This window comes from Hordeum vulgare, chromosome 2H (genome assembly GCF_904849725.1).
Source record: "Hordeum vulgare subsp. vulgare chromosome 2H, MorexV3_pseudomolecules_assembly, whole genome shotgun sequence".
In the NCBI taxonomy this organism is placed as follows: domain Eukaryota; kingdom Viridiplantae; phylum Streptophyta; class Magnoliopsida; order Poales; family Poaceae; genus Hordeum; species Hordeum vulgare.
Genome location: NC_058519.1, coordinates 363,967,755 through 363,978,580, shown reverse-complemented (window position 1 = coordinate 363,978,580; position 10,826 = coordinate 363,967,755). Strand labels below are relative to the sequence as shown.

The window sequence follows — 10,826 nt, the reverse complement described above, 5'->3', positions numbered from 1 at the left end:
CCCCTTTAGTCCCGGTTGGTGAACCGGGACTAAACCCCTTACGGGCCGGGGCTAAAGGCCCCGTCCCCCCTAGTGCGACCCATATGTTTTCTTCCGTGTTAAGCAACGATTCTTAAGTTTGTCCGCAGTTTTCAATTAACCAAATATGTGTTTGTGTGCTAATTTCCAATAGTCATTTGAGTAAAAAAAAAGTGTTCAGTAATTCATCTCTCTTAGGATGATATATATAGAATGAGTAACATAAAATCAAAATTTGAAATAGCCGGCTACAACGGTTTGAGCGTGTGCGCTAAATTGTACTATTAATGTACAATTATCTGGCAAAGTAGAAAACAAAAATGCGTGCTATAGCAGAGTTATTTGAGCAGGGTGCCGCTCTTTCCTATAGGCGGTTATTTAAAACTACGGGGAAAACAAGCTCCAGTTCCGAACAGGCTGCTAGTATTCCATGCGACCGCTGCAGGGAGGAAGCAGGTGTACATATACATCTCCCCCTCCGCTGTGATTTGACGTGAGAAAGAGGATCGCCACCAGCCACTCACACGCACAGCCCGGCTAGCTAGCTCCCCCACCTTTCCCTTCCCTTCCACTCCGCGTCCATCTCCCTCTCCGGCTCATTAATATCCAGCTCCCTTCCTCTTCCAAGCTGCCATTACTGCCGTACACGGAGCAGCGACACATAGAGAAGAGATCTCTATCGGTTGAGCTCTATTTTTCTCTCTCTTCTTACAAGCTAGGGTTTGTTGATTTGCGCATGGATCGGAGCAGCTTTGGGAATCTCGCAGCTGGAGGAGGGGGCAGCAGCAGCTCGAAGTCTTCTCCGTCCTTCCTGCAGCTCCAGCCACTGTCCACAACGACGGTGGCTGCGGGGCCAGGGCCGATGGGCGGAACGTACTACGGCACGCCGCTCGCGTTGCACCAGGGCGCCGCAGCCGCCGGGTCGTCGCAGTCGCCATACCAGTTCCACCACCACAAGAGCAGTGTCGGGGAGATCTCGCAGGCGGAGGCTGAGGCCATTAAGACCAAGATCATGGCGCATCCCCAGTACACCGCTCTCCTCGTCGCCTACCTTGACTGCCAGAAAGTACATATATACGCTCATAAAAAAAATGCAAATTTCATTAATCCAACGGCGCCACTGTATCAGCAAGCATGATATACGCGCGTTTTTCTTTTGCGTGATCCGCAGGTCGGTGCGCCGCCGGACGTGCTGGAGCGGCTGACGGCCATGGCAGCGAAGCTTGACGCCCACACGCCGGGCCGGCTGCACGAGGCTCGTGACCCGGAGCTCGACCAGTTCATGGTACCTCTTCTTCTTTCCCGATTCCAATCACATACACCATGGCATGGCCGTTATTTAATTCTTCATCCGCGGATTCTTGTTCCAGCTAGTACCGAGAACTAACTAAGTCCTTGTGCTAATGAAATCCCACCGCGTGCAGGAGGCGTACTGCAACATGCTGGCCAAGTACAGGGAGGAACTGACGCGGCCAATCGAGGAGGCCATGGAGTTCCTCAAGCGAGTGGAGGCGCAGCTCGACTCCATCACCGGCGGTGGCCATGGCTCCGCGCCCCTCTCCCTTGCCGGTAAACCGTCCCTCCCATGACCCATCCCATCTACAAGTACATGCTTGTTCGTTTTATATATGTATCTCTGGCTGCTTCCATGTGGGTCTCGGTGGAAGGCCTTCCGCATTGGGAAACGTTTGTTCTGGATGATTGACGTGGTTGCCTTGGATCATAGCCATTGTTAGCCTTTTCTTAATTAATCCTTTGTACTCCGTATTAGTTTATGATGGGAGGGTTTGGAAAGGCCTTTGCTTTGTATGCACTAATAAATTATTACCACAAGTTAAACTTAATTAAGTAGTGACTGATTAGATAATTAACTAATAATGTGAAGCTAGCTTTGGTTGGCATGGAGGGCACAGTAAGAAGCCATATCTCATGGTTCTCCTCCTCTCGTTTAGGATTATTAATATGGCATATGCCTAATTGAGCACACTACACATGCTAGCTTTCCAACAACTAATCTTTTTTTAATTTAATCCTTCTTTCTCTCCTTTTTCTTCTCGTTTCACTACACGACAAGACACTAGAATCCTTTGTGTTAGGGTTCCAAGGCTGCTAGCTTGCAGGAGAGTCATCGATCTCCATGCATGAAGCTTCAAATCATCTATTCTTTTCTTGCACCAGCAACTAGCATTGAAAACATAGTTGATTAATTTTCTTAGAGATCATCATAGGAGCCATAATATCCATTATGGCTAGCTAGAGCTAGATCCCCAGTCTTCCAGTCTCGCAAAAAGAAGTGTTCCAGCACTGTTCCAAAGGACTGTTGTCCGTATATTTTTTTGCTCTTTCTTGTTCTTCCAGCCCTACAGCTTGGGTGCATTGTAGGGTGCAGTGCAGTAGGGCGCTCGTGTCTTCCGGGGCTATTCAAGGGGCACTATTTTGCTTGTGGGTAGGACATGTACAATGGTACCTATATACAGTGTGTAGGTAGATTTTACCAGAATAATAGGGACATCTGATGCACTGTTGCCAGGGGACGACCACTGTGTTCTTCCTATCTCCATGGTTGTGGTATGCATGCATTCCAAGGAGATCAACAGCTCAAGGTTCTATATATTGTTGTGGTACATATATGTGTTCAGAGAATATTTCCGTAAGAAGAGCTCAGCTTCTTTATTTTCAAGCCTTCATTTATCTTTAAGGAAATCCATCCATGTGTGCAACCATTTACTCCGATGGAATGGCTGGAAGCTTGTATGATGTTATATGTCAAATGTAGGACCTAGACAATTAATTGTTCGAATGGTGTATGTTATTGGTACAAATGATGGGGTTTACTTGTGGCAAAGGGCCATGTAATTAAGGCACGTTACAGTCTCGAATAAACTTTGACTGCTAATTTGCATACTGATATATGCTTACAAAAAGCATAAACTAATAATCTGTCAGTATTATCATCTGACTAATGCATATATAGTTCCCCCGCAAAAAAAAAAAGACAAATGCATATATAGTTATTTACAAATCAACATTTTAGGTCAGATATGAGCACATTAATTTTGTTTTTAACTGCAAATTGGTCTAAATGTTTCACATCTTTGTATGTGTGAACTATCGGACACACCCTGCTCTCCTCGTAGGTGAACCGTGAACTATGTGTAGAGTAGTACTAGTATTAAGGAATAAATTAATTCTTGACAAAGTTTTTTTTAATCCGCAGAAATACAGGTATGATTTCTAAAATAAGACATGGAACATTAGAATCTCAACAAATTTGTAGAACCTCGAGATCTTGTTTATTTAGCATCTATTCGTACTATTTATTTGATTTAGTTACAGTTTCAATTGTCTGTTTGTTTTGCTGGCTTTCCTCTGTTTTGTGATACTTTCAAATAAGTACACTTCGGAACTGGTATATCATGTAATGATCTGATTAGTATCAGTTTGAACTGACCACCCAGGGCCGTTTCGGTCTTATTCAGCTCATTGCAAACTCCAGCTGATTGTTACTGTAGCCACACTACTAGATGTCCAAGATTCCACACTCGAATCTTGCATGCATTCCTAAAATGATAGATTTGTTTATAGACAAGCGATGGGCTTTCTGAGTACTGAAACCACCCCATTGCTGTCCGACATGGTCGAGACTGAAAGTCTGAGACCAGGTCTGGCCGTGATACCATTGTGATCTCGACAAAACACGTGTGTCTGACCATTACCAATTTTTTACCTTCAGCTGGCAAATATGAAGGTGTTGGCTCTTCTGAGGACGACATGGACGCTAGCGGGCGCGAAAATGAGCCGCCAGAGATAGACCCACGCGCCGAGGACAAGGACCTCAAGTACCAGCTTCTGAAGAAGTACAGTGGCTACCTGAGCAGCCTCCGGCAAGAGTTCTCCAAGAAGAAGAAGAAAGGGAAGCTCCCAAAGGAGGCCAGGCAGAAGCTACTTCACTGGTGGGAGCTGCACTACAAATGGCCTTACCCCTCAGTATGATACCAGCTTCCATCCTTTAAGATTTACGGTTTTTTTTCTTTCTATTCCACTCCTTCTGGAGCTGCACGTAATTTCGGTCAAAATTAAATCTGTGTTATGTATCCTTTATTTTTAAATAGCTACAACCCATTAGCTAATTTTTCTCTTCATGCAACAATGTCACATCAAGTCATGTATAGAGTCATAATTTACTTTTTTCATTAATCTCTTCATGCAAAACGTACCACCTCATGCATTACTTTTTTTTCCAAAAAATAAGTCATGTAAGAAAGTTTTATATTTGTTTTTGCATTAATTTTAGTCTTCTATCATTTATCCATATATTTTTTTAACAAGATTCCTGCCGCAATGCGTTGGGCATCGTCTACTTCTTACTAAAGCTTGTGCGGGTTGGTTAATGTGGTGGGTAGGAGACAGAAAAGATCGCGCTTGCGGAATCGACGGGGCTAGACCAGAAACAGATCAACAACTGGTTCATTAACCAAAGGAAACGGCATTGGAAACCGTCCGAGGACATGCCGTTCGTCATGATGGAAGGATTCCACCCACAGAATGCCGCAGCCCTATACATGGACGGTCAGTTCATGGCTGACGGCATGTACCGCCTCGGTTCATGAACCTACTTTGGACAATTGATCCGGCGAAAGGCGATGGTGAAATTGGAAAGATATCTTTATTCAGCACTGGTTGCAATGCATTATGGAATTTTTGGGACCTTCCCGGATTGACAGGATTTGCTCTAGTTTCAGTGATGGCATATAGTTGTCAATTGTCATGTCGATTCGGTGGGTTGCAATTTAGGTGTATTTGGATCTCCTATTCGATATGATTGCATGTTTCAGATTGGTGAAACATGTTCAAAGTTGCCTATCTGAATTAGTTATGTACATTGGTTTTTCTTTTAATAGTTTATGTGGATATGGTCACGATAACGTGTATATTATATGGAAAATTTCACCAGCTTTAAAGTTGTATAATTCCTTAGCGTTACCCAGTTGAATAGGCTGTAGACAGAATTTATCCATCACGAACTCTCAATTTCCTGTTGAATTTCTCAAACACCTAATGATCCAAGTTTATAGCAAAAAATATCAACATCAAATCAAATCAAATAAACACATTACACTTAATTGAATTTCTGAAACACGAAATCTACGGAGGATTTTTATGTGGTATCTTTGGAGGGGATTTGTGCTAATTAAAGACAACCTTACTCATTATGATAAGACAATAAAACAACTATTTTTTCTTAGAACGAAGATGCTAGAGCATCATTTAAATTAATAAAGCCAATACAGGCAGAGTACACAAGTTCACAAACCGTCCAAAGTAGAACAAAATAGAGGTCCACATCAACAAGCTTAATACAACAGCTTACATCAGGCAGAAAACACAAAGCTACATGACAATCACCCAAAAAAGGCAGACCACCTTCTCTTGGTAGTTGTACGACTACCAGACACTAGCGATGTTGTTGATGTTACGAAGTCTCTGAATTGCCAACTCGAGGCCTTCAGAGTCTTGGCGCCTCTTCAATGGAGTCCACTGATGCAGAAAAATAGTACATTTGAGAATAATGTCAGCTGGGTGAGAAGAGAACACGCCCTCAATCGCTAGTTTGTTGCGAATGTGCCACATAGCCCAAAGAAATGCCCCAACTCACATCACAAGGCTCGTCTAGGCTGGCTTCTAACAGTACCCAAACAAATTAGGAGGTCAGCAACGAAAGTGGGATTCTAGTCCACCCCTGATGCGGCTCTCACGACACTCCAGGCAAGTCGCAGAAGATGACAACGAAATAGAGCGTGGTTTGTTGGGGATCGTTGCATGGGAAACAAAATATTTTCTATGCACACCAAAGATCTATCTATGAAGACGTATAGCTACGAGAGGGAGAATGCATCTACATACCCTTGTAGATCGCTAAGCGGAAGCATTAAGGAACGTGGTTGATATAGTCAAACGTCTTCGCGATCCAATCACGATCTGTCCCTATCCAGAGCCGAACGAACGACACCTACGCGTTCAGCACACGCACGGCTCGACGACATCTCCACCTCCTCGATCCAGCGAGCGAAGGAGGAATGGTAGATGAGTTCTCCGGCAGCACGACGGCGTGGTGACTGTGGTGGTGGTGCGATCTCGGCACGACTTTGCCAAATGCTGTCGCGACGCGATGGGAGACGAAAATTGATCTCGAGAGAGAGGGAGGGCGTCACCAAGGCTTCATATGTTGGTTGCCTCCCTCTCCTCTCATATATATAGGGGGAGGGTCGAGGTGTTGCCGCCCTAGGGTTTCCCCTAGGGTTAGGGCTAGTCATCAAGTGGGTTGCCTTATCCTCCAAGGAGAGGGGGCGGCGTACACCCTTGGGCTAGCCCTAGCCCTTGGCCGCATGGACCTTAATGGGGAAGGGTATCCCACCCCACTAGGGGTCGGTGCGCCCTCTCAGCCCATGGGGCCCTCCGGGGCAGGCGGACCCTCCAGGTGGACCCCAGAACTCCTTCCGACACTTCCGACAAAATCTGGTCATCGTGAAACTATTCCGGAACCCGAATACCAACTTTACATATATGAATCTTTACCTCCGAACGATTTCGGAGCTCCTCGTCATGTCTGTGATTGCATCCGGGACATCGAACAACCTTAGTTTACCAACATACATAAGTCAACAATATTATTTCGTCATCGAACGTTAAGCGTGCGGACCCTATAGGTTCGAGAACTATGCAGACATGACCGAGACACCTCTACAGTCAAGAACCAATATCGGTACATGGATGCCCATATTAGTTCCTACATATTCCACGAAGATCTTTATCGGTCGAAGCATGATGACAAGGATTCAATCAATCCCATATGCAGTTCCCTTTGTCCGATAGTATGTTACTTGCCCGAGATTCGATCGTCGGTATCTCCATACCTAGTTTAATCTCCTTACCGAGAAGACTCTTTACACGTTCCGTAATACAAGATATCGTGACTAACTCCATAGTCACATTGTTTGCAAGCTTCTTGGGATGGTGTATTACCGAGAGGGCCCAGAGATACCTCTCTGTCATACGGAGTGACAAATCCCTCACTCGATCCATGCCAACTCAACAGACACCCTCAGAGATATCAATTGTGCATCTTTATGATCACCCAGTTACGTTGCGACATTTGATTCACACAAGGCATTCCTCTAGTGTTAGGGAGTTGCATGATCTCATGGTCTTAGGAATAGACACTTGACATGTAGAAAGCAATAGAAACAAACTTAGTCACATGATCAGATGCTATGCTTAGGGTTGGGTCTTATCCATCACATCATTCTCCTAATGATGTGATCCATTATCAAATGACAACTTATGTCTATTGTTAGCAAACCTTAACCATCTTTGATCAACGAGCTAGTCTAGTCGAGACTTACTAGGGATACTATGTTGCTTATGTATCCACACTTGTATCTGAGTTTCCAATCAATACAATTATAGCCTAGATAATAAACGATTATCATGAACAAGGAAATATGATAATAGTAAATTTATTATTGCCTCTAGGGCATATTTCCAAAAGTCTCCTACTTGCACTAGAGTCAATAATCTAGTATTACATGATAAGGAATCTAACACCCATAGAGTTTTTGTCTTGATCATGTTTTGCTCGTGAAAGAGGTTTAGCCAACGGGTCTCTAACATCCAGATCCGTATCTACGTTGCAAATTTTATGGCCCCATCCTTGATATAATCGCGGATGGAATTGAAGCGACTTTTATGTCTCTCGTCCTCTCGTGCAACCTGGGTTCCTTGGCTAGAGCAATGGCAAGAGTGTTGTCATGAAAGAGCTTCATTGGATCCAGTACACTAGGCACAACTCCAAGATCCGTCATGAACTGCTTCATCCAGACACCTTCCTTTGCTCCTTCCGGAGCAGCTATGTACTCCGCTCAGTAGTAGAAAAAGGCCCATTTGTCCCGGTTCCATAGGCTCATTAGCCCCGGTTCCGGAACCGGGACTAAAGAACAAAACCTTTAGTCCCGGTTCGCTTACCAACGGGTACCGAAGGATCTCCACGTGGTTGCTGCGGTGAGCTCCGGCAGGAGGGCATTTAGTCCCGGTTGGTCACACCAACCGGGACAACATGACATCAATGCGTCAGCATCTGGCCGGAGCTAGTTTTTTTTGAATTGGGGGGGGGGTTGGAGGGTTAAATTTAGTGCTTTCATATTGTGTTAGCTAGCTAATAGAGAGAAGTGTCCTCTCTTTCTCCGTGCTTGGTCGACGCTAGCTACTATACATATAGAGAGAACAGGACGCTAGCTAATAAGAAAATGAAGGAAACCATTTATAATCCCTAACATCTTTTACAATATAACATATTTTACAATGCCTAACATCATCTACCTAAGATCCAATCACAAATAGCTCACATGGTATTCTCCGTCTTTAGGTATGACGTGCTCAAGAAAGAATCCAGCCAATTCCTCTTGAATTGCTCGTATGCCATCATCTGATAGGGGTTCATCCCGCTTCTTCCAGATCTAATTTAAAGAAGGGGGTAAATACATGCATATATATGAATAAAACTCAACACAATTGATGGTAATATATAAAATAAAACTATGAATATTATTTACGTACTTCAAATTGTTTGTCAGAGATGCCCCGCCCAGAGGTCGAGAGGCGAATGAACTCGCATACGTAGTATGCACATTTTTCTGTCCCGCCTACCTGGTACAAGCACTTTACGAGAATAGAGTTCAGTCAAACTGATAGGCAAGCATGGTAATGACATATTGATGAAAATTTGAATCAAGTAGAGATGTGCGGAACTAGCAAGTACTACTTACTGGGGGTGTGTAAATTGCAACTCTTTGTTTAGACCGAGAGACTTTGAGGTGAACTTCTTCCAAACCTGCCACGCAAAGAAAATGATTACTTGATATCAGGAAATTAACGAAAGTTGCATGCCGATATGGTCCCGATATTGACTGAACTTACTTCTTGAGCATTGCAGTCATGTCTGGATAATCCTCGGGATCTTTACGTCTCGAGTCTAAGACAGTTACTTTTGCCCCGTCAAGCTTAATGGATAGCAGAATAAAGTGGTAACTGCGCACGCATATATAACTCATCAATTACGTTTACTTAACCTCGAGTAAGTGAAACGAGTATACAGAGAAGAAAGAAACACTCACTTGAAGTTGTAATGAAAGAGTATTTCCCTTTTGTTTTGATTTGCAAGCAACAAGTTTAGCAAGCTAACCTCGGTCTCTTTGGTTTCATTTCGTACCAACAATACATTTACAGCTTCTGGGCTAATGAACCCAACGTCGAAGATTCCGGCTTTTTTTAATTCGACGATCTTCAATCTGCATAATATATATAATGAGGGTAATTATATATACATGCAATCAACAAGCTGAGCTAGAGACTTAACTATAAAAGTAATACTTACAAACAGTAGGAAGTCAGGAGTTGTATGTCGAGGGCCAGTTGCTTGTATAACTGAAATAACTCCTCAAATTGAACAAGCAACACTGGAGTTCCAATGAAATCGTGATCTATTTTCACTCTCATATAGATAGCGTCTTTCCGAGTCTCCGTGAAGATGTTCATGTACCACTCATACAATTCGTGCATCCTCGGTGTTAGAGGGGAATGACCAGGTTTGACGAAAGGCTTCCCGAGCACATATTCTCATGTTTCTTTATTTGTTACCTCAGGTATATCAAAAATTACTGAATCCTTCATGTAATCACCAGGATTGGTACCGGGCAGCAACCCTGTATCATTAGCGACAACGATATCGCTAGACACCTTGAGTGGGGGGCACGATTGCTTCTTCAGTTGGCCGAGCTGGGGAATTGTTTTCCCAATTCTACGTTTTGCTAACATTGCATCACTGCTAGCCGCCGGAGCAGCGGTGGAGTCTGTCTTCCGCTTAAGAGAATGAGGAGGAGGCGACATCTTTCTTACTTGCGTAATTTTTGGCGGAGCAACGACGACGTCTGTATTCCGCCGTTGCGGAGGAGGCGGACTGCTTCGACGTGCTTGAGGAGGAGCCGAATGAGGAGGACTACTCCGACGCGCCTGAGGAGGATCCAAACGAGGAGGACTGTTATGACGCGCCTGAGGAGGAGTCGAATGAGGAGGACTGCTCCAACGCGCTGGAGGAGGAGCCGAAGATGGAGGCGGAGTGCTCCGATGCGGCAGAGGAGGAGCCGAAGAAGGAGGCAGACTGCTCCGACGCGCCGGAGGAGGAGTCAAAGAAGGAGGCAGAGTGCCCTCATGCGCTGGAGGAGGAGTCGAAGAAGGAGGCGGAGTGCCCTCACGCGCCGGAGGAGGAGCCGAAGAAGGAGGCGGAGTGCCCTCATGCGTCGGAGGAGCTGGAGTGCCTTGATCACTCGCCGGAGGAGGATGAGGAGTGCCATGATCACTCGCCGGAGGAGGAGGAGGCGTCCAGTTTGGAAGCTTGATGTACTCCTTCGGCCATAGACATGTACTCCTCACAGCATGAACCAGCTTATTCCCCCCTTCACCTGTAGGGTGGTCAAGCTCAAGCTGCTCAAATCCCTGCTTTACTTCATCCACCATCACAATAGCAAAGCCACGTGGAATTGGAAGGCAGTGAAAAGTTCCGTTGGGTTCAGGAGGTGCAACAAAGTCGATAGCAGCCTTGAAAGTGATGTTCCGACATTTAGTCAAAAGATCGCAAGGTTGAGACTCCGTGATAGTATACACAGGGTAGCTAGGAGCCGTGAAGTCAGGCTGAACGAGCTCGATGGAAGCCACGCTGCTTCTCCGCTGAGATGGCGGGGTAACTTCCGGGATAG

The 10,826-nt window shown here is 45.0% G+C and overlaps 1 protein-coding gene across 1 annotated transcript; it reads left to right on the top strand.

Annotated features, from left to right (window-relative positions):
* The first annotated feature begins 504 nt into the window (after window positions 1-504).
* Window positions 505-4,985, top strand: LOC123426304 (homeobox protein knotted-1-like 12). Its single transcript, XM_045110112.1, has 5 exons — window positions 505-1,084; window positions 1,190-1,303; window positions 1,443-1,587; window positions 3,752-4,005; window positions 4,422-4,985. Exons 1-5 carry the CDS (start codon window positions 755-757, stop codon window positions 4,626-4,628), a joined length of 1,050 nt encoding a protein of 349 aa, XP_044966047.1. The 5' UTR covers window positions 505-754; the 3' UTR covers window positions 4,629-4,985.
* Window positions 4,986-10,826: the final 5,841 nt, after the last annotated feature.

What these genes read in the sequence shown, in the direction of transcription:
- LOC123426304 (XM_045110112.1), top strand. Translation starts at nt 755, where the DNA reads ATGGATCGGAGCAGCTTTGGGAATCTCGCAGCTGGAGGAGGGGGCAGC. An exon ending in CGCGCCCCTCTCCCTTGCCG is followed by an intron (nt 1,588 to 3,751) that starts GTAAACCGTCCC and finishes TTTTACCTTCAG; the next exon opens with CTGGCAAATATGAAGGTGTT. An exon ending in ACAAATGGCCTTACCCCTCA is followed by an intron (nt 4,006 to 4,421) that starts GTATGATACCAG and finishes TGTGGTGGGTAG; the next exon opens with GAGACAGAAAAGATCGCGCT.